This window comes from Marmota monax, unplaced genomic scaffold, assembly GCF_021218885.2.
Source record: "Marmota monax isolate L192 unplaced genomic scaffold, Marmota_monax_Labrador192_F-V1.1 WCK01_AAM20220418_F8-fsc00091, whole genome shotgun sequence".
Lineage (NCBI taxonomy): Eukaryota > Metazoa > Chordata > Mammalia > Rodentia > Sciuridae > Marmota > Marmota monax.
This window is the reverse complement of record NW_026692434.1, coordinates 5,273,919-5,299,398: the sequence shown is the minus strand read 5'-3', so window position 1 is coordinate 5,299,398 and position 25,480 is coordinate 5,273,919. Positions and strand designations below refer to the sequence as shown.

Sequence of the window (25,480 nt, the reverse complement as noted above, 5' to 3'; positions counted from 1 at the left end):
TCCTAAAGTATAAAATTCTATATTTTAATTAAACTTACTAGACAGTAATTAGCATCTTATAGACTCCTTAGAAAATAATATTTGATGTAGAATAAATGCTACTGGCACTTGAAATTGTGTGACTTCAGCTTCTAAGGGTTTGAAAGCAGTTATTTATCCTTACTAAAGATTAATCAAGGGCTGGGTTTGTGGCTCAGTGGCAGAGCACTTGCCTCACACATGTGAAGCACTGAGTTCTATCCTCAGTACCATATAATAAATAAATAAATAAACAAAATAAAGGTGTTGTGTCCATCTATAACTAAAAAATTTTTGGAAAAGACTAATCAGTAAGAAACCTCACAACATAATTTTAGTCATTCACTAAGAAATCTCTATAATCAACATCAGCCTGAAAAAGTGGTTAAGACTATAAATATGTATCTTGATATTTTAAATGCAATATTTAAATGATATTCAAGCAACAAAACAGCTTCACATATCTTGTTGTTTTTGTAAACTTGACAAATGTCAACCATAAGTGACTTATAATATCAAGTATTTATGTTTTCATTTCAGAAAACTATTAATTCCAAGTTAATAATATATTTCAAAAAAGTTATATATTGTGAAAATATCAAGAGGAAGGAGAGTTTTTTCAGTCTTTAGGAGAAATGACAGTAATAAGATTGTCATTCCTTGACAACTCATGTAACAGTGCTGGCTCATCCTGGCCAATGCACAAACTACAAATTTCTAAAAGGGAGACTATTGGTTGGATACTACTGATTTTACCTTGGAATATTGCTCGCGATCAAGTTCTTGACTAGAACCAGACCCTGTTGTCTGCTTAAATCGATGGACTTTCATTTTCATCTGTCTTGTTCGCTCCTCCACTACTAAGCTTGCTGCAAAAACACACAATGGAAGCCTATTAAAACACATGAAGCACCTTTAAGGAACTGAATGGTTTAAGATTTCAATGCTTTTGAAATGACTTCAATTAAATGAAATTTAGAAATAACATGATAAATAAATTAAAATGCAAACTATACAATACCAGCAACTGTTAATCTAAAGATGAACATGATTAAAATTACACAGAATGGGGAACACAATGTTAGTAACAAAAGATAAGTAGCCGAGCCTATGTCTTTATCTAACACAAATTATTTTTAATTCCCTTCATAACTGATTATAAGAAACTAAATTTAATTGTGAAAATGTTTTCAATTTAATCAATAGTTTGTTGCATGTACATATATAGGGAAAACAAATATGCGTACTTAACACATCACACATATATGCACATGCTTACATGCATGCACACACTCACTTAACATCCTCAGCTAACAGTAGTCACCTAAACACACTGCTTAACTGTTAATTATCTAATCTTGAGGCATTCTTAGTAATTCATAAATTTTGACAGCTTCTTATGAATATTTGCAACTCCTACAAATGGACTGACTTAGATAAAAGATTAGCGCTCTCTGTTTCTGAAGGCCATGTCTGAACCACATGCATAAAATTCATGTTATGAAAGTGAGATATACTATTTTAGCTTCTTGATTTATAATATGCAAAGTAATGTTTTCCAATTAAGCCTTTATCAATCTCCTAAGCAGCAATTGTGACTGTTTAGAGAGAAAAAATTACAACTTTCAATAAAGTATGAGTTATTTTTAAAGTCAGAATCCATCACAAACATCCTAGCTTCAAAACATTGTCTTTAATGTTTGTGTGTTTTATAAAAAAAGGGGAATAAAGACCTAAGGGTATAGTTATATGTAGAGTAAACTATTTAAAATTTATACTTGCACTTGAGGAGAAATAATAATTTCTTTTTCAAATTCTCTTTTGTTAAACTCCCAGACTACTTAATATCTGAAACAAGTGCTAACATTTGTTTTTAACTTGTGTGTGTGTGAGAGAGAGAGAGAGAGAAGAGGAGAGGAGAGGAGAGGAGAGGAGAGGAGAGGAGAGGAGAGGAGAGAAAGAATTTTTCTTTGATGGCCAATATGGTGAGCTTTCTGCCAAGTGACCTTAATGGTTTAAAAGTTAATGGAAATGTTGATATATCTGATTGAGTTGATTGCTGATTTCATCTCTTTGACACAGAGTTTACAAAAGCATGTGCTGACATATTTTTCTAATGCGAGTGCTTAAATGTGGCTTATCATCTTTGATAAATGACATGACACCCACTTTAAAATTAAGTAAACAGATAACTTTTATTATGTGTCCAGGTACAGACTAATAGTCCAAGATATAAACACAAAAAAATCTGAAATTTATGCCTAAGTGTTTCAATCATACTTTTTGCGCCAAATCATTAAATGTTTCACTTTGCTAAATTCAATAAATTAGACAATCTTAATCTCTATCATTACAGTTATGTGAATTAAGCAATGACACACACTTGCTTTGAAAATGCTGACTTCAGACAATTAATGGTCACTACCATTACAATTCATAGACGGTTCAACAGAGAGCTTGAGAAAAGTAGTTTAGAAAATTATTACTTTACAACACATAGTCAAAAGGAAAAATCATAATGCAAAGTGCTAAATGAGAGTAATTAGAAACTGAGATGGAGTTATTAAAAATGTTCATTATATTTATAGAAAGCCATTAGCAATATAGAAAATGTGCAAATCTCTGCTCTCTGCTTTCTTCCCATGGTGTGAATACCTATGGATATACACTCAGTCATTTACTTTAATCATTGAGAAAATCAAATGAACTATATTCAGTTTTACTTTGTAATTAAAGTTTAAAGCAATTTGGTGTAACCACTACTTCCAATAAAAACAAATTTAAGTAAAATGAGCTTAACTATCCTCACCAAATGACATTAAATTTTTTAAAGAATGTTTTGACATTTATTAGTTCATAGCTTTGTAACCTTCACTTTTAGTATCATATAGTTTTTAGGATTGATGATTGCTTGGACAATGATGATTATTTCCCAAGAGCTTCTGGACTGAAGCAGTTTGAAATTGTTCCAGTGATTGAATTTTGCCAAAACACAACCTCATATCTCTAAATAGATTGTTTTAGCTAGTGATACGGTTGATTTTAAATATTAGTTTTGCAAAGCTCCAGACCAAATCATAAGACAGTAGTGCATACTAAAACGAATCTAAGGATAGTTTTAAATGACTTCATTTTTACCTTCCAGATACGATTAATATACTATATTCATACCCAAAGGAGTTGAAGCTGATATCTTTTAAATATATTAAGGACAAAAAAACCCTCTAAATTAATATTATGACTCAAAATCAAGAGTGAATCTCTTGACTCTCCAGCAAAATTGCAGTTGCTGTGCTATCCTAGTGCTTTTTCTCCAATTCTAACAATAGAAGCAGAATGCAAATACATTATCATTTACTTACTCATATCAGAAGGCCAGATAATTACATAATATTATACACATTTTTGTAGTATTTCTCATTTCCTGACAGCATGTTTTTAGTGCATATTTAATGATATAATTATTTTAAAAGTTATCATGTTTTGGAAAAAAAGTTTTTCATAACCATTGAAGAACCTTCAGTAGGAATGTGGAAGCTCTAACTTTGCCAAAGATTTTGGTGGTTTTCCATTTTATCTCTCAGCTGCCTACTGTAGATAAAATGAAATTATTTCTGAATTATAGGTGTGTCAAGCTAAATATTAAGACAAATATATCAAGTAAAACACCATATCACAAATTTGTATCACCCAAGATATAATTCCAATAATTTACATAATTCATACAAATAGTAATGATTAAAGATGTATTAGAACCTTGGAATGTGATTATCCCTTGTATGTTTACTATAAGTAAAATTAACCATAACCAGAGAGCTAAAATGTCTTACTTTGAGAAGAATGATTACTGATCATCATTTAAATTTTTTATATTATTTTATCAATTTTAATTCTAATAGCAAAATTAAAATATAAAATATTTTCCAATTCTCTCCTACATCTTGGCATTGAATCCCCACTTTAGAAGCACTCTGAATGCTGGTAGTACTCTAACAAACTTATTAAAATGCCTATCACTATTCCTTACAGAAAGACTAAAAAAATTGGAGACTTTGGGGCTTGCATTTATAAAAAAATTCATAAATGTAGAAAATACATAGTTAAATAACCCATCCCATTTTCTACAATAATGTAATTTCATTTAGTTTTTTAATAAAAATTTAGCTTATATATGACACTGTCAAAAAATATAATGTTTACTATAAACTGTATTTCAATTATAATCCCAGAAAGCAAACTATTTTATTGAACATTTTACCTTCCCTAACCCCTAAAATGTAATTAACAACACAATTTTATAAAAATATATTTAGAAGATTAAAGGATTGAAAATATTTACTATAAGCCTTCAGTTGAATGAAATGCTTTATGTTGAATAAATTGTGCCTTAAAAAAATCACATATTAATTTACCAAAAATATTTATTGAACAAAATTCCTTTTCTTCAAGGCAATTTTATTCATTGTTCTTTACAAATGCTGGTATTTTTTTCAGATGTATCTACATATGTCAAAAATCAACTCAACACTACAACTAATAAAGTATGAGACTGGAACTTAACTTTTACGAATTAAAACCACTCTCCTGAAAATATTTTTTATCTTCTAAAACTCAACAAAAAGAACTATGATTGGAGCAGGCAAGGTAAGAAAAGTAACTATAATTTAACAGAGTACTATAATTCATTTAATTTTATAATGGAAAGCATTAGTAAACATTAAAAAAGACCCATATTTAAATAATTATTTCTCCTTTCAGGTCAAACACTTTGCTAAGAATTCTTAATCCATAGAAAATTTGCTAATGATTTCAGCCTTTAAATATATTTAGCAAAGATCCATGGTCAAAGATGGATTTTCTTTGATGAATTTTTCAACAAGCTGTTATCATTTGCAAATTTTGTGTCTATAACGCATTTTCCAGATGTCTTTCATAATATCTATTAAAGAGGCCTATGACTAAAAATTTAGTTTTAAATAGCTTAACCATAATTAATAAATGTACCTTAACTAATCATCAAAAAATTTCTATAATATCACATCCAAAGAAACTGCTATTATTTAGGAAACTTCTTTGACTTGCTAGACATTTACAACTTTCTTAAAAATATTATAGATATCACAGTTAAGTGCAATTTAGTACCATTGTAATTTATATATTAAATTTGCATAAATTTGATTGAAATTTTTCATGAATTTACTTGTATAAAAATAAATTTGCTCTAATCTCAAAATTCCTATATCTTTCAAATTTCTCTATGTATTGAGAAATTAACATGAATTTAAAATTTCACATTTGTGTCTAAATGGAAAATAATCTGTATCAATATATTGTTAATCCTAATATTTTCAAGTATTATTGGTAAAATACAATTTTAAAGAGAATAGAAATAATACAAACTTCTATACTAGTAGTTATATTACAGTAAAAAGATTATGAGCATTTGACTTTTTAAGAACTTTAGCTAATGCATGGGTCAAAGGAGATTCACGATAATATCTGGACAGGATAATTAAGTCCATCTAGTTAGGTATGATATCTACCATATTTATAAATAAAAAGCTAACATCCCTGCTTCCATTCTGCTTGGACATACAATGAGAGTATTGTGACAGTGAAGCCACACCCTTCCCGCAAGGCATCTCTCAAGAAGAGCAGTGGAAGTTGTCAAGTGGAGTGAAGTATTTGTATGAAACACCAAGTGTCTTAGTTACTGACAGCAGTGAAAAAAAACCCGTTATTTGAAGTACCGTATTTTAACAAATAACTTCAATGACAGTGTGAAATTGGATATAAGGCATAATTTAATGTAGAGATTAAAATGTAATAAAAGATGAAAAAGATGTAATTCACTGAATTGCAGTTGGTGTAAGCTATACAAAGACTAAATATGAAGACAATTTAGTTATTAACTAGATCTTGAAATATTCTATCCAGTAAGATGGTTTGATATTTGAAAATTTTTAAAGGTAATACTAGTCTCTGCTTACTTTATCTTAGGCTTTAGAAGAATACATATTTTTAATATGGACTAATTCTCCATACATCTAGAAACAATGTTGCAAAATGTAAGAACCTAGGAATGGGAATTGATTGTGCCTAAATTACACTCCTAGGCTCATCATCTTTCATCCATTAGTTCATATTCCTTCAGTTAATTCCTGCTATATCCTTCCATTCAGAGTTTTTATTTCTCAAGAGAAGAGATTTCTTAAGAGTAATTTCTGATGTTGTAGTCTATCTTATTTTAATAGGCATTATTAAAGTCTTTAAATTTTTTTCACATTTGCAAAAATGAAAAATTACAATGACTATCTTTTGCTCTATTATCTAATTTTCCAGCATCAATATATGATTTACCAAAATTATAGGTATAGAGGAAGAAAATTCACCATTTATATTTATGCCACTATTCCTATTGTGTATTTTTTTTAAATTTAAGAAGTAACATAGTCCTTGAACGTTCATCCTTATATTTTTTTCCTTATTTTTGAAGTCATACAAGTAAGTAAGCAACTTTGATATATTTCTCAAACTTCCACATGACAATAACCCCTACACATACATAAATATCAAATGTTAAAAATATTTTTACTATGTTCAAATTTCCACATACTGGGTCATTTTCTTGGAATCAAATGCATTTCAATTTGCAGTAGAAATGTTTCAAGTTGTTACCCTTGTGCCCTTGCATATTCTCTTGGATATTAAGGATTATGCAGTAGTAATATAAACAATAACAGAAAAGATATATCTATCCAGTAAGAGGAACACAAATTGCAACAATAACACATGTTAAGCAAATATAGCACATTTAAAAAATAGTCAGTTTGGAATAGACAACTGAAAATGGAACATGGCACATGTGAAAGAGGATATTTGCATACACAGTTACTCAAATCTTACTTCAGTGAGAACCACAAGACCATGCCTTGTTTTAGCACACTTATTTCAACTAAGCTATCTTAAACAAAGCTCACAATTTCCACCTCCAGGTATCAATTTTCCTATTAAAACTGTCAAAGTCCAGAGTAATACCTAAAACTCTAGTCCTCTGTAGATTTAAAAAAACAAAAAATAAAATGAAACTGGCATTTATCTGACCTGTTGTGCTATTCTGGGTTAAATAGTTCTTCAAAACACATTTAGGTTTTGAGAAGGAGCACTGTTTTCCTTAAGAGGCAGTCCTAATATAATTTTGACAAAGAGTGTCCTGTGTAATTAGGCTTCCCTGGGGGAACACTGAGGAAGTCACCTTTCACCCAAGGGATCTCTGCCATGTTTATCCATCACTTTTTATTATTTCATTAACATTAATGACAACAGGATCTATCTTGAAAATTTTCATTTGGCATAACTTTGCTATATTCAACTTTGACTTTTGACAATCTCTTCCCATATTTTAAATTAATTAGGGGACACATGTGATTTCAGAGAAAATACATCAAAGAGCCTACCCATCTAATGATTGCCTGCTTGCCATTTAGTTTCTTCTGCACTTTCTCTACAAAGCTCAGGAAGAAAGGGAAAGTCATGTAATCCCTCTTGGGGCATATCTTGTAAGTTGAGGGTCATTGGTCACATGCTAAATCCTGGAAGCTTTAAAGACTATGATACTATGATACTAGCTTTAAAGACTATGACATGTTTCAATTGGCAGAATGGGAAAATAAGATCAAAACCATAATTTCTAACATGGGCTGTTGCACACAAGAGCCTCAATGCTTAAAGAGAAGGCTAGAATGATTTCTGCATCTGTATTTGTGGGTTTGTGGCAAACAAAACAAAACAAAACAAAAAACAGAAAGGGACAGTCTTTTACTAATAAATTTCTGAACAGTAGAGCTCTGAATATTTTTTCAAAAATATTCATATTCACTGTTCAAGAAAAGCAATGTTTTGGAAGAATAAAAAACTTGAACCTTGAAACAGTTTTTTGTTTAGTTTTGTTTTATGCTGTAAATGTAATCCAGAAACTCATGCATGCTACATAAGCACTCTACCACAAAGCTATATCCTAAACATTGGAAGACTTAACTTAAAATAAAAAGAAATGATTCCCCTGGTCCAATATGCTACTACTAAATAATAATAAAATGTAATTTAAATTGAAACACTTTGGTACTACTTGAAGATAATTAGACAATACTGATGCTAAAAGCACACAAATTAGTTTACTTATTTAAGCGAAAGTCAAGCATATAATATGTTCTTATATGTTTCACCATCACAGTACACTATTAAAATAAATAAATGTTCAAATTCATTTATACAATAACTAATGTAACATAAAATTAATAAAATTCATGTTTTTCACTTTTTAATGTAAAATGCATCTAATTAAGTCAATGATCATAGTCTGATAATTTATTTCCACAAGATAGACTCCAACTGTTTTGGTTAACATTTAAAGTGGAAAAGTACATGTTATTTATTTGAGCTTCTATTATAGAAAGCTGGTACTTAAAAATAGAATTAACTAGAGACAATCCTTAAATAGCCCCTATGATCTGATTACAATTACATATTTTATTTGTGAAAAAGAAAACAAAAAGCAACAAAATGCTACTTACTATTTGTCCTGTTAAAATAATTTAAAGTCTAACTGACTCTCAATATTCATATTACACATATTTTATAATAAAGGAAATTCACATTTGTAGAAAAGATAATTAAATATGTTTTGTTAGATTTTGAAATTGCCTCCAAAAGCCAAAAAGTTAATGAACTTAAGAAATAGTATCTAAGTCATATAAATTAGAAATTCATTATGATAATAACATTTTTTCTCACCTTGAAGTCATTTAATTTCTGGTTCAGTTTTGATCTTCTTATATCATTATTTCGATGCCCCCAAACTACATTCATGGGCTCTTTAAAACTGTCCAAGAAATGTAGCAGAGATGGAAAAATTGGCTTACTTTTAGAATGCATAATTTAAAATAGGCCTAAAAGCAGTCTGTGAAGCCTAAAATGATATGGTCTCTCAATTTTCAACATAAAAGAAGTTAAAAGTAAATGAAGTTGTATGAATGTTGACTGGTCCTCAGTTAACTCATCAAGTCCAAGGATGTACTGTGTATTCAAATACATTGGATTTGTTTCTCAAGCTACATGGCAATTTAAGGGCACTTCAGGTATAGATTGTGTTGAGTGGTGAAAAACTGGGTCATCAGGGAAAGGTAAGGATTAAGTGGCCTTCTCCAAAATCCTGGTGCTCTGAGAGGTGGATGCTACAGCAACATGGTACAGGGGACAGAATATAGGCTGTGGCATCAAAATCTGGTTCTTCCAAATAGATGCTTTATTACCCTAGGCAATCTACTAAACCCCTTTGACTCTATTTCTGTAAAACATGTGTTCCTATAATTACATTGTGTTGCATGCACAGTAAGTACTCATTAAATTCCGTCTGAATGATGGAGAGCCTCTAAAGCAAAGTGGTTAAAAAGGAAGCCTTTGGAGGGAGGCTTATTTCTAGTTCCCTGTCCTACCACCTACCAAAAGAATGACCGATAATGGGCCAAGTTTTCAATCTTTAGAAGCCTTATTTCTTAGTTAGAAAATGTTGATATTAATTGTTATGTCTCAGGTTCCTGAGAAAATATAATAGAAAAATATATAATATTCTTAGCTAAGACATCAACTTATAAGACATACTCAATACTATCTATTAATATAATAATGAATACTATATTGATAATGTTAATGGCATTTTATACTTCTCTTTATGTGACCTTACAAATATATGCTGGAAAATTAATAAATTGTTCCCCTGTGGTCAGGGTATCCAGTTTGCCTGATATTATCCTGCATCTCAGGAAACCTTTCTATCACTGACAAACTGGAGCCACTGGTTGTCTGACAAGTTCATCTATATATCATCAAAAACAAACCAAACTATTGAAATTCTTGGCCCGCACAGTCAGCTAGGAATGGTATGTCCCAGTCTCATTTATTGAGGGAGCAAGGACTCACAATAATCTGAATTTTCCAAATGATAGTGTCAGAAAAGAGGGACACAGCTCAGGGCAGTGGGATTTCTATATTGTGAACCTTCTCATTCTTTAGATATCTGAGCCTAAAATATGATTGTGAAGATTTTTTTTTTGAACTTTCTCCTATCCTTTCTGGGCTTTAAAAGTCATTTTTGGTGACTGAACAGTGCAGCCTTAAATCTCCGAGGGAAAGTACAGCCTTCTCTGCAGCTCTCTATCTTGCTATATGCATTTGGGATGTGCCCCTGTATGTTGCTTCCAGCTATATGGTCTGTTCTATGAGGCACTGCTACATCCTCTCTCCAAGGAAGACTTGGCAGGGTGACAGCTCCTCTCACACAGGATATACTTACCTTATTTATAAATACAAAGAGCTAACAATTTACCATGCTCTATAGCAAGGTCATAAATATGTACATTTCATGCAAATTTCATATCACTTATGGATTTTTGTTTTGACTAGTTAATTATAGCTTTGGGCTAATAATAAAGAAAAAGCCCTGAATAAATAATTATAGCCTTTTTCTTTCTTTTGGATAAATAAATTAGTTTGTGACCTATTTACATTATAAAATTCTAAGTCTCTTATTATACTAAAATTTATCTTTGAAATCTAACTTCTGAATCTAAGAAGAAATACATTGCCCACTTTTGTATTACTAAATATGAAGTTCTTACTGACACTTCAACTAAAAATTTAAGATGTTAGCCATAAATCTATGCCATTTAGGTATTAAAACATCTTGATCTCATTGAATAATATTTTATTTTTATTAATATCTATTTATTTTATTTTTATTAATATCTATTGTCTAGTATGTTACACTTTATGCCAGAATACATACATGTATTATGTGTCTGAAATGGATATAATTATATTTTAATGAATTCAAACTAAAATAAGTAATTGAATATTATTTGCAATTTTCCCTTTATAATTGTGAGACACATAACACAGTCCCAGATTCACTGAGTTAGAGATAATATATTTGGGATTTGTGCTTATTAAAACTGTATATATCCATGTGAAATGGAAGGAGGTCAAAATAAAACATCACCTATGTATTCTACTACTGATCAGTAGTGTGAATGGGAAAATTGTTTAATCACTCTGAAATTCAGTTTCCTCATTCACAAAACAGAGATGATGCTATTATCAGCACCAGCTCTGAGGATTACTATGGACAACAAATTAAATCAATCCCCTTTCAAATACTGAATAAAAGTACCTTTATTAAACTATGCAGCATTATATAATTTTAGGCATTACTATAACATTATTACATTAAGTTAAAAACTCATATTTGAATATTATATTTTCACGCCAACCATAATACTGAGCAGGACATGGTTTGGGCTGTGCATTAAGTGTGGGTGAGGCCTGCAACCGGTTGGTTTTGAAACTCAAGTACAAATACCAAACATAAAATGTGATTCAAAAGACAATAAAGAGGTCAGTGATATATTAATATAGCAGGCTAAATGGGTTTTCTTTCCTCCATCTCTCAGAAAGAAGGAATCAATGAGTATCATAATGATATTTCCTACCTAGGTAGCAGCTTTCTCAAGGCAGGACTGAAGTGGGGTTAGAATACTAAGATTCCTGCTACCTGGAACGTAAAATCCAGGGATTTGCTGCTCCTTCACAACAGATACTATCTGAGGAGAAGGTAAGAATTAAATACTTTGTCTATGAGAAGAGGGGAATGCAAACAAACAAACATAAGCAAATAAAAAAATTTATTATGTGGTTACATAATATCAATATATATAATATCATATATTATTCTTTTCTAAAGAGAATTGTTTTCTAGTTGTCAATGTAGATAAAACTGTTCTTAAAGTAATGTTTTTCTCTTTGATGTGAACAGCACATAATATAAAAGAATACCAAGTACCCTATAAAATCATTTCAGGGAAATAACTAAATAATTTTCTCATTATTTCCATAAATACAGTTATATAACTCTGGTATATTATAAAAGAAAAGTAAAAATATTAAATGTTTAAAAAGTTACATTAATATTTACCTTTTGTGGAAGAGTTATATTTTTCTTGTTCTTCAATGAATTAAATGCACATAATGATGGAAACAAAAGAAAGAAATCAGCAAATTTATAGTTAGACATGGAAATGTGAATTAAACAATGGCATGAATAATAAAAATGCATAACAAATAATGTGACATGATCAATTGCAATGATAAACCATGAGGAAACCTCAAATATGGTACTAAAATCAATCAAAGGAAGAATGAATACAGCAATTTAAAGATTTTAAATGAAACAAAAAATTGGGATATTAATATGCTTTCATGAAAAGTATGTATCAATAACTTGAAAAGTATATGCAACAGTATTTTTCTTGCCTTTAAAGTATTGCATGTTAGCACCAATATTACTAAAATACTTTTAACTTTTAATGTAAATGTATTTAAAAGCATAGTTAATATTCATAAGAATTATATCAAAAAATGATAAAAATTCATATGATTTGAAATTGCATATGATAAACTCTTAGTTATACTAAAGTATGCTTTTTATCTGTACTATGGAATCTATTCTGTAACATTTTCTACGTGGAAAAATATATTCTAATTTAAGTAATTCCTTCTTCTTTCTCAAATTAATTATATATAAATATCCCAAAGTGAAATTACTTGGATTTTAGAAACTAATGTCAGATATTTCATAATATCTAAGTTATCTCCCTGTCAGTACACTATTTACTGTCCTATATAGATATTTATAAAAGGAAATATCATAAGAGTTTCAGGTAGCAGATGTAATAATGAAACATAAAACAATTGGCACACCACTCTTAATTTATGAATGATCTTTAAATACTTCTTTAAAGACATCCATTTGAGCAAACATACACGCAAAAAAAATCACTTGATTGGGTTTAGAAATCCATACATTTTTTTTTCTCCTCCTGGAGACAAGGTCTTTCTATGTTGCCCAGGCTGGCCTCATATTGTTGGGCTCAAAGGATCCTCCTGCCTCACAGCCTCCTGAACAGTTGGGAGTACTGGTGTGCACCACCAAAACCAGCTAGAAAACTACATATTTTTATATAACTGATTATGTTGGCATTAGTCCCTTTACATAAGAATACATTGTATTCTCAGTACATTAGAATACAATGTTGAAATACAATTGAGGAAATTTTATTGAAGTCTTCCCACTGTATTTTCACATACTAGTAGAGTTTCTATATTACAACCTACATTTTCTTTATCTTTATCTCAAAATATGTACTGTAATCATCTCTTTGCTATTTACCCAAATCTATTGTAACAGTCACATTTCATGTAGCAAGTAGGCTAACATTCCCCATTTTGGGGGTGGGAAGAACTACGGATTGAACTCAGGGGTACTCAACACTGAGCCAATCCCCAGCCCTATTTTGTATTTTATTTAGAGACAAGGTCTCATTGCTTAGCACCTTGCTGTTGCTGAGGCTGGCTTTGAACCTGAGATCCTTCTGTCTCAGCCTCCTGAGCCACTGGGATTGCAGGCATGCGCCACCATGCCCACCTCCACTGCCCCATTTTTAAAAGACACTTTAAAAATGCTTTTATTTAAAAATTAAGCAATCTGTTCCAATGTTATGTTGGCCTTTTAAAATAAGAGATACTGATTTTAGGGTACAAGGAGTGTAAAGTAAATCTTATTTATAAGAAAAAACATATCAAGTCATTCAAATTGTCCTGGCATACATACTAGAAACAATGATATATATAACAGTATACAGAAACAACATGAAAAAAGGTTATTTTAGAAGTGCATCAACAAAGTTGTATAGCTATCCAAGAATATAAACCATTTGAAATATTGGGTCTTAACAATCAGCTTTTAATCAACTCCAGTAAAAGAAAGAAAGAAACAAACAAACAAAAAACGAAATCAGAAAACCACTCTTCGTTAAAAATGAAAAAAAAAAAAAATTAAAGAGACAAGAAGTCATTCAAATGCAGGAGAAAATTAATCAATTACAAATAAACTGCAGTTGATATCAATCTTCACATAAGATAAAACTAAATTAAACAAATAATAGAAAAATAAAAAAATAACAATAATCCTATAGCCTCAAGAACAATATTGCAATCAATCTTAAATAGCATGTGCTAAAATCTTACCTAGGTCATTAATCAAATTAAAAATTTACCTTTGAAAATATATTTTAGGACAAATATAGCTATCATATGAGCTGTTCAGTTTGAAATAAATCCATAATAATATGATGGCAGACAGTATAGTATTATTTACCAAAAGTCCCAAATACATATATTAACATCATAAAGTACACCATAAATATTTTGTTTGTAGAAAAGAACACTTATATATAATACATACTTCTTTTTACATTTTACAAAAACTGTATCTATATGACTTTTAGATCTTTTATTTCAAGAACCTCAAATGACCAAAAGTGTTCACTAGTGTATTTGTGATATTAAACAGCAAAAAACAAACAAAAAAATCCGTAATTGTCACTCAATCATTCCCTTCTTCCAACCTCAACTCAATTCTTAAATATTGATGATTTCTCTGAAAGACAACTGTGAATATAAATATCATAAAGAGTAACCCTGATTTTAACAAAACATGAACTTTTAAAAATAAAAAAAATCCAACATACAATCCAACCGATTTTGCAGAAGCAATTCTTATTTCTATGGAAGTAACACAACTACAATCTTGCCATTGAGAATTATATGCAGTACCATTATATGCTTATGAACCTGTAGAGTGTTTTACTTGTAACTGGAGGAAATGCAAAGAATTTTAGGAGCACATGACTTTTTCAGTATCAATATAACCAGTAACAAGAAGTCTGTAGCCAAACACCAAAATCTGTAGTCTTTCAGTTGTGCAACAGGAGTTCAAGAAGAATAATTTACATAAACACCAGTTTTTATTTGTTAAAAAGTTAAGTAATTTCATCTGGGTTAGTTTTAATAACATTCATTATAGATAATTCTCTCAAAATGTTCCCAGAAAAGAGACAAAAAAGTTTGTTAAACATGTAAATTCATAATTTAAATAAAGTAACTGCCATTTTAGAAAAGAAAGTCAGATTTCACAAAGTATCATATTTTCCAGATTAATTGATGCCTTTAAAACAATCCTAAAACCTAAAGCATGATATATCAACAGGAACTATGATTTTAAAAAATACAAATTCAGAGTTTATTGTACCAGCATTACTCTATTAATAAGTTGATACCTCTTAAAATCAACACTATATTTCTATAATCAACTATTCTGCATGGCAAACTATGCCACATCAGTCTTTGAGACAAAGTATTTATCTTCACAGATCTTTAACATTTCTGTGACACATTCAGTAAAGCACTTCGAGTAATGAGAGAAATGTATCCAGCACACTCAATATGGAGTGAAATGCAAGTTTTACATCAGCAACAATCAACACTGTTGAAAAAAAATATTCAAAATGTTAACCTTTCAGTTGTTTCACAGAGAGGAAGATTCTCAATGCATGTTCAAATATCAGTTCACTGCATTTACACTACCACTCAATAAAAGTTATTTCAATAATTTTTAAATACTTGATAAGAAATATGTGATAATGAACACTGATAAATCTTGTCACTTACTGAGAAATGGGCATACAATAAATACTGATTCTTTTAACCCACTATTTAAATCATCTGGCTCATGTAGTTTAAAATTTAGTTTCTGCTATCAAATCACACACACATTCACATGCACACACATGTGCACTCGCTCCTCCCGTTAGGAAAATAATGTATACATGCTCAAAGTGAGAGAATCTCTAAAATAAGTGCTCTAAGACAGCTTTCCATCTTTAAACTTATATAAAAATACAAGATGCTGTTAATCAAGGTAAAATAAAAAAAAAAAAAAACACTAGTAAGGCATTCAAAATGACTTTAATTTTTAAAATATGTTTTAAAAATAGGTTAAGGCAAATCCTCTTTTAACATGTAAAATACCATATCACACTAGGGTTCTCCTAATTTTATCTTCTATCTTTTTACCTTTGTAAAACCATGTTTGCAGGCCTCCATTCTGATAAGTGACCAGCTAAAACTTGTTGGTTTACTCGGTCAACAAAACTAAGTATATGCCAGGAACCACTAGGGTACTGGGGATAAAAATTCTAAGAAATTTAACTTCTTAGGATTCAGCAAACTACATATTATCCCAAAATATTATTCATTTAATAAAAGGATTATAAAAAGAGGAGGTTCTCAAATCCAAGATTTTTGGACAAGGATCTCTCCATATAGGATACCTTGTTCTATACTGCCGCTTCTCACTGGCACCTGAGGGAGCTGTCTTCCCCTGCGACTGCTGAAGGATGTGTCTGCTGGAGGAGACTGGGTTGGACTTCCTTGTCGATGCATTCTGCAGGCATAAAACAGAGGGAGGGATGAAATCCCAATACAGTCAGACAAAAAATCTTTCCCTTCTTCGTGTTACTATTAAAACAGATATAAAACCTCTAACTGGGTCATTGGAAGCAAAATCAAGTTCTTTTTAATGCTATGTGTAAAAGGAATAATACAAAAGGAGCTCAAAAGAACAGATCAATGTCTTCTACACACAGCTTTGCATAATGAATTCCTGAATGGAGCTGAATCCATTCACTTCTTTTTAACTTTCCATGAAGTTGTGCTTTCTGGGCAAGTTATTCCTGTTTGGTAGTGCTGAAACAAACATATCTAATTACAGCCTTTAGATCTTAAAATATAGAAAAATAACTTATGAGAGGCTGTTGGCTAAAGTGCTCCTATTAAATTGATATTAGAATTACTTAAAACTGACATACATAAATTCTAGTTGGAGATACTTCTACAAATTACCACTCACTTGTACTTTAAGTAGGAAAAACCTTGAAAAGTATTTAAAATAACCCTGGACACATGCTATGAAATATACTGACACAAGGACTAAAATTACAAATGAGAATTTGAGAAGCATGCAGATACATTACTACTGTCCAGGAATAAGCTGACCTCCATCTGTTGGCATTCAAACTTTTTGTTTAACTGAAGAACTTTAAGATGCTCTAAGACTACACTGAACACATGGAAGGTTATTTTTTTTTAATTCCTCTTACACTTTTAAAAAGCAAATACATATTTAATTCCAAATAATTTATCATACAGAATTTCACATAATTAATAAATTGTATATGAATATGCCACAAACAGATGAAAGGACATAACACAGTCAATTTAAGTTTCAATGATAGCTAATTGGCAGAATTAAAGATAGATGCAAGTAGTAGAGGATGTGGAGAGGTTTAAGTGCCACAGAAAAAGAATTAAAACTTATGGAGTCATAATGAGTGAAAGCTTCGAGTGCTCAGGAAGATACAACACCACACCAACACCCGGAGGCAGGACATGAATGCTGGGCTGACACTGAATAGCAACCTTGTCAGAAGTGGAGAAGGTGGCGCCGACCCTCCAGGGGCAAGGTGGTGCATAGAACACAGTGTTCTGACACTAGAGTGCTCACTCGACCTTGAGCGAGCGGGATGTTTTCCCCTAATGACTGGTTGATCAGTCGCTCTTGGGGCTGCGTGTCCCCTTCTAGAAAGACATGGTGGGAGAACCCTAAAACATTAGGGCCAAAAAAGATCTTCAGTCAGCAGGTTCACATTAATTTTATACCAACACATCTGTGCAAGGAAAACCTGGTTACTCTTATAAGACAGTGATTTTTTAAAGAACCAGAAGAAAACCAGTCACACAATTACTGAAATGAAATTCAAATCAAACTGACAAGTTATTATTGCAAATGTGAATGTCATATAGTTTTTAAAGGGTAAGTCTAGGTTGCTCTGATATAATGAACCTCCTATAAGTTCCACAGGGACACAGAGTTCTGTCTCTCATCTTTTTCTGAGCTCTATCTCCAGTGCTAAAACATAGCTGCATGGAAAGCAAGAGCTCAACACAGATATGTTAATTGAATGAGTCAGAATAATTGAATGATGAACATGGGGATACTTCAAGTACATGCCTTCAAGAAGAAATAGTGCATGGTAGAAATCTTTGTATATTTTTACAAGGTTCATAATGTTTCTTTACAATAAGCAAGTTCATGGCAAACAGCAAAAGGAGGATGTCTTCTGAGATTAATCTAAGGAGATTAAAAATAGACTAATATTAAAAATGCAGAATGTCTCATTAATTCATATAATTAAGTGCCAGTGGTTGACATGTGAGAAAAACATGTTTTTGGATATAACAGTATCTAAAAAGATATCTGTCAACATATTGACAACTATCTCCAAATGGTGTTCCAAATTTTTATGGAACCAATTTCTGAATTAAGGATTAAGAATAAAAAAAACTTATGTTTAAAATATATTTAAAACAAATACTTTTGCCTTTTTCATAATTTTCAGTACACTTTAAATAAAATTCATAATTAAAATACCTATTATGCCAGAAGAAATTAAATAACATCTCATTTTTTGGGGGGGGATTGGGGATTAAACTCAGGGGTACTTGACCACTAAGCTACATCCCCCTATTTTGTATTTTATTTAGAGACAAGGTCTCACTGAGTTGGTTAGCACCTCAACATTGCTGAGGCACTCTTTGAATTTGCAATCCTCCTGCCTCAGCCTCCAGAGCTTCTGGGATTACAGGTGTGTGCCACTGCATCTGACCAACATCTCATTCTTTTTTTTTTTTTTAAGAGAGAGAGAGAGAGAGAGAGAGAGAGAGAGAGAGAGAGAGAGAGAGAGAGAGAGAGAGAATTTTTTTTAATATTTATTTTTTAGTTCTCGGCGGGCACAACATCTTTGTTTGTATGTGGTGCTGAGGATCAAACTCGGGCCACACGCATGCCAGGCGAGCGTGCTACCACTTGAGCCACATCCCCAGCCCCAACATCTCATTCTTTTAAAGCAATGCTATAAAATTGACGTACTAAGTAACTTGAAGTGGATAAGAATAAAGAATACATATTGGCTACCAAAGTATATTAATGAGTACTTTATTCAATCTGTATTTATATTGATAATCTTTTTTTAAGTAAAATAATTTTCATAGTTACAGTAATTTTTATTCAGGCTATCTCTTCCATTTTAGAACAATAAAATGGCAAATATCAGTATGAAGAGAACAAAAAGGTACAGCTTAGGTCTTTCATCTTCTTGAGTTATAGATTAATGTTTTATCAGATCCTATTTTATATCCTGAAACATGGATTATTACCTCCATTTCCAAATGAAGATAAAAAAGGAACTGACAATATTCCATTTTATTAAAATATTAGTATTAATACTTAATATTAAATCATTCATTCTGAATTGACTTTCACATTATTCAAATGTATAAATTTGATAAGGGAAGGATTACATGACAAAGTTCTTTTAAATGACACTGAGTGAATTTTATCTATTTTTTCCTTTAGAAGCCATCATGATTAGAAATTTTAACAATCCTATTCAAACTAAACATACTGAATGTGGTCTAAAATTCAATCATACATTTTTCACCCAAGTACTGAGAAATTCCATGGTTATTACAATTTCAATAAAATCTTGTGCTCTTCCTTTATGCAATTTATAAGTACCAAAGAACAACTTGAGTGTGACATGAGATGTGAATAATTTAGATGTGCAACCAAACTAAATAGCAATGATACAAAAAGCAACTTCAGGTGAAAATAAATTTCCTGGTTGAATATTATACAGTTCCAGAATAGGTGACTTAATGCATCATTTGTTGAGCCACATGGAGGCTCGCAGAGCCTGAAAATAGCCTATAATATTTGAGATTAATCATTTAGTAAGATTGGTTTATCTTTCACATGAAATAAAAGCCCCTCAATAATGAAGCAGTTCCTGACATTAGCCAGTGTGGACAAGCAGGAGAGTACAGAACAAAGAATACATAGAAAGCTACTTTGCTTGAGGAAGAGAGGGGATGTGGCAGCAAGCTGAATTATAGGAAGGGAAACTGGAGAGAGGAAATGCAGAACTTGAAGAGAGATGAGTAGGATTTTGGAGAGGAGAGATAATGGATACAAGTATGATTTGTTTTAGGAAAATTAATCAAGAAATTCCAAAGTATTTGAGTGAAAAGCTTGGAGAATCCAGGCTGTAATGCATTGATCTTTTCAATGAAATGAGGTGTGATAAGAACTTGAGGATGCAAAAAGAATGACAGAGGTTTAGAACAACCATGTCAGTGAACATGGAAGGGAGGGAATGATGGATAAGCAAAATGGTAAGAAATTTACTGATCATCAGTGCAGGGCATCTGTACATGCCAGGCATTGAATGTGTGTGCATGCTATGTGTGTATACACACACATACTTATCTATGCATACTTTTTAAAATTCTTACACCCTGAGAACTATAATTATTACTATTGTACATATGAAAAACTGAGGATCATAGTGACTTGCAAAAAGACAGAGATAGAATGTGTTGGAGTTAGGATCCACACAAGTATGTTGTGTTCCAACATTTGCTCTCTTTTCTGCTTATTGAGATAGTATTTGTTTCTATACCATAAAATGAAAAACAGTAATTTCACATCTCGGATATGCTATCAATTTTTTAGTACAAAACATAAAATATATGCCCACATATAAAGTTGCTTGGAAGGACTTGAAAGAATTATGCTTTGATATTTGTAGGATAGAAACAAATGGAAAATGGCATCTAACTAACGAGAACCCATTCTGCCATATATAAACATGTATACTGCATACTCTGTCTTACTATCTCTAAATGCATATCTAAATACTTAACTATAAAATTTGTTCCATGCCTATGTTCTTCACCTAAGACTTGGACTTAAGTTATACACATTTCTCAGCAAAACTTTAAATCTTTAGTCAGATATTTCTACTGCTGAAAATAGGACTTGCAGAAATTGCTTCTATTGACATAAAAAAGTCCAGTTTTACTTTTTTTGTTTGTTTTACTGACTTATTAAAGGATGGTATACCACATACATGTGGTATTTGAAGTCATCAAAATAACTCCTCCTATGATGGCCCCTTATAGAGCAGCACAGGCACTTTCCAAAAGCAACAGCACAAAATAAAGCATACATTTAAGCAAGGCTAAGTAGATGTCCAAACAAACCATCCACAGTCAGGATGCAGAGTGTTGGTTCCAAAAGAAGAAAAGTCACCAGAATAGAATGTAGAAAGGATGCTAGCAGTTCTCAGAGGTGAATTTACATGGAGGAGAAAAGCTAAACTTTTATGAAAGAGCTTCCCAAGCACAGAAGACAGAAATCAGTTCTGCCTGTCTTCTATCTGTAACTGACTATTATATTTTTCAAAATATTTTCTTATTAGCTATTCCTCATGGGGACAGTTTGCTGATGCCAACAAAGGGTCTTTAAGCCATGTTATTTTCACAGTAATTTTTGCCAAAAATCAATGCATGATGGAGTGGTATGATTCATGTTTGTAAGTTGTTAACTCCCAAAGGTAGAAAGATTCACTGTCCAGGCGAAGAGTGTATCTAAGAGGTAGAGAGCTTTCCTAGCATGCATGAGGCCCTGGGTTTGATCTTCAGCACAGCAAGGGGAAAAAAAAAGTGAATGTGAAAAGCACTATGACCTTACTTCACCTGTAGTTAGGTGGAAACTATGTTGTCTTCTGAAGAAATGAAAACAAATGTAACCTAGAAAATCCAAATTAATTCTTCTGTACCTAATTATTCAATAATTCACTTAAAGCTACCTATGTAATTCATAATGTTCTACTAAAATTCAACTAAGAGATTTAATTATAACCAAACAAACCTACATGTATAAAAGGTTAGAGTTACCTATTTGAGAGAGCTGGGCTGAGATTAAAGAATGTGAAAACAGAAATGCAATTGGTATTATTTAATTTCAGGCTGTCTATGTAACTGTCAGAACTCTGTGCTTCATTTTCTTCCCAAAGTCCAATTCCTTTTCCAATTTAAGACTTTGAGTCCCCTGCATCCTTATTCCTCTGTAAATTAAGTTCTCCATGTACCACTGCTAGGAGTAGACTTCATCTCCTTTACTCATGACCTGACATGTCCCATGTCTTCTCACTTTTCAGGTCTTAACTCAGTGGCAATATCCTCTATATCCTTTAGGAAGATTTCCTTTTTCTTTTTCCTCTCTCTCTCTCTCTCTCTCTCTCTCTCTCTCTCTCTCTTTCTCTCTGTTGTTGCTGTTGTTGCTGTTATTGCTTAGGACATTGATTCTTGAACTTAGCACATAACTTGGCACATGCTTGTTAAATGAACGAATCACTGAACTGTACAGATTCTATCTCAAATAAGCCTGCTATGATAACCTAGCTGGTGCCCTGCAACCAACCTTGGTCTTTCCATCCATCTTCCAAAATGTTCCCAAGGTGATCTATAATTTTGTAAGTTAAAATCAATCTCCACCCTCCTGTGTTTAAAGCACATCAATGGCTCATAAAGTTGTGGAGGTTCTTTGGTACACCATTAACAAGGCAGTCTTGTCATTCATTTAAACTCTCAGGATGTCTCTGTTTTTATTTTCAGTATCCATTTTCAACTCCCTGGATCCTGTTCTCCATTCCAAAACTGGTACATTTTCTATAAACTCAAAAAGATATTTCAAGTTTTAGTATTTTTTTTACATTGTTCCCTCTCATGAAACAGTCTACTTTTCACATCTGCTTTTATCTATCTAGACTTAGTTCAAGTGATATCTATTTATCAAACAGTTTAATTTCATTCTGACCCTACATATCTGTTTTTACACTACCTGTGCATACCTCTGTAGTAACAGCTGTGATGTCTGAATGCATTCATTCTTCTACATCTATGTCCCTACACCTGCTCTCAACAATTGTTGAGAATTAAATGAAAAATTTTTGAGAATTAAATGAAAAACTGAATATGTTATCGTTAAACATATTCATATATTATTATTATATAATATTATAATACTTCATATTTTTATTAAACTGAACAAATGAATGTGTTATTTGGGATTTATAAGTGTTTTCTGCAATATTGTTCCTAAAAAAACTAAAAAAAAATGTGTGGAATGTGATGAATTGTATACAGGTCAGTAATTCCTTATAATTTTTGCATGAAATCAGCATTTGTCTATGGTTACAAAACACAAGAGTCACATATTATCCTTTTGAAGAAAAGAGACTTTTTCAAAGATGACCTTATTCATATACATAACACGTATTTAACAGATTTGCATATTCCAGGCATTATGTTTGTGGAAATATTTAATATAATCTCTGAAACAAGAAAGTCCCAATAGTATATAAAAATGAATGTGGGTTTAATCCTCATTAGTAATCAGAATGACCATGAAAAGAATGTGATTTTATTTTAAACCTCCAAAATAACCCTTTATTTCTTCAATGAGACTATTCCCACAAAGGGGAAAAATTATTTACATGAAATTCTTTAAACATCACAACCTGTGTTTAAGAACTGCATAAGTGACATGAGAGAGGAATGCCCTGAGTGTAAGAAGGAAGGACGGCAGCACAGCACAACACCGAGCCTACCTTTCTGCATCAGAGACAGTGCCTTTCCTAGTCTGTTTTTGGATGCTAGATCTTTCAGACTTTCTGGAGTGCCTGTGGAATGAAATGTTAAAGAAATACAAAATATCTGATGAATAAAGCTACATCAACATCATACAATGATAAAAACAATAGACATGAAAATGACAACTATTTTACCTAAATGGTTTTGTCAGTCAATACTTTTCAAATTAAAAAGTAAATAAATAAAAATTTAAAAAAAATCAGAATTGGTGCTGGATGGAAGACAGGAGTTGCCAACAGGAGACACTAGATACTGATGTTTCATTAGTCTAGACAAACAGGTCTACAGCAATGATCTAACACAGATCCCTGCTAGCAACTCTGCCTCCCCTTGATGAATAAACAGATTTAATGGTGAAGTACAATGATGATAAATATGACCATGGTGGTGGGTTAGGTGCTGAAAGACCAAAGAGGGGTGATGTACCCTCTACTTCTTAAAGGTTCAAACTTGCTGCTACAAAGTTGCTCTTTTCTTTTTTCTTTTTTGCCTCAAAATTATAGAGAAAAGAGAAGGAAAATGCTAAGGTGTAAGATTTTGACATAAGTGAAAGTATTTAAATCTACTATTTAAAGCATTTTTAAAATTGTCATAAGGATTTCTTGGTAATACTGTTGCATTTTAAAAAGTTAATCATATGTTACAAATCAAAGAATTAATAAAGTCCCCAATATATTTTCTAAAAGTACACATATACACTCAATATTTGGAATCTGAAGTTTTTTCATATATGTGTGTGTGTGTGTGTGTGTGTATATATATATATATATATATATATATATATATATATATATCCTACATCCCTAAAGCACTTACATGTGCCCATTTAGACCAAAATGTCTGAACTAATCTAGCTATGTAAAATTTATTATGTACATTTAAGGTATGCATGATTTTATAAATTAAATACATTTTGTAAAATAGTTACTATACTGGAATTAATTAACATATCCATCATATCACAGTTACCCACAGAAAACTACATATTTGAAATAAGTAATACAAAATATTGTAGTCTAGAACTTATGCCTTTAAAAAATCAGACAAAACATAATAATATACATTTTTACATTGTTTATTGAATCACTACAATTTATACTTATTTTCTTTCCTGATACACCTTCCTTCCAATAATGTTGAGACCAATATCTGTCTTTGCTTATCAGTGTCAGACATCCTAAATGAATCAAAGAATGAAGGCAGTTTTCACAGTGTGTATAGTATTGAGACTACTCCTCTTTCACACTATCTTTTTCTTACAATTCAGGGTTTCCGCTATGTGTTCTTCACCTGCTACCATTCTGAAATCTCATTTCTGAGTTGAAAAAAGGAACGAAATAGAGGAGAAAGTTGTCTCCCACTCACCACATTCCCTTATTAGTTGGAAAAGAGTGGGTTTGGTATAATGAAAGATAATGGTATGCCAGGTGCACTGAAGGAGTATGAACTCATTTAACCTTCAAAACAATCCTTTAAGAAGGTGTCATCTCCATTTTCTCCATTATCACAGATGAAGCAACTGGCACAGGGCAAGGCCACTCAATAATAAAGTAGCAAAGCTGGGAACATATCTATCTGGTTCCATCCAAAATTGTGTGGAGAAGGTAAATTCTGATGCATTTTCTAAGGTTGCATCCTTCAAGAAGGAAAGAACCCATGAAATATGGTATAGGTTTGGGAAAGTACAAAGAGAAAATTCTCCTTTTCACATTAAGGAAATGTAAAAGGAATTTACTTTACTGGTGTATGGTCAGGAGAGGAGACTTTGTGACAACTGAAGTGCATGGTACATGCTGAAATCAACAGGGGATGCCTGTTATGGTTTCTGGCAAGGGAGGCTTGTTCCTGAAGCACAGGGAAGGAGGGATAGACACAGCACAAAGTTGTGAAGAAG

At 31.6% G+C, this 25,480-nt stretch overlaps 1 protein-coding gene across 50 annotated transcripts in view; it reads right to left on the bottom strand.

Moving 5' to 3' along the window:
• Rims1 (regulating synaptic membrane exocytosis 1) overlaps positions 1-25,480 on the bottom strand; it is a 447,890-nt gene that overhangs the window by 95,770 nt on the left and 326,640 nt on the right. For 13 of the 50 annotated variants that reach the window (XM_058578857.1, XM_058578819.1, XM_058578816.1 and 10 more), the window contains 5 exons: positions 23,544-23,615; positions 17,449-17,631; positions 16,302-16,414; positions 12,047-12,076; positions 775-887 (listed from right to left, as the gene is read on the bottom strand). In XM_058578857.1, coding sequence (XP_058434840.1) covers positions 775-887; positions 12,047-12,076; positions 16,302-16,414; positions 17,449-17,631; positions 23,544-23,615 — 511 coding nt within the window. Of the gene's footprint in view, positions 1-774; positions 888-8,811; positions 8,900-12,046; positions 12,077-16,301; positions 16,415-17,448; positions 17,632-23,543; positions 23,616-25,480 lie in introns of those variants that run through there. The other 37 variants (XM_058578835.1, XM_058578841.1, XM_058578830.1 and 34 more) reach the window with 10 other exon arrangements.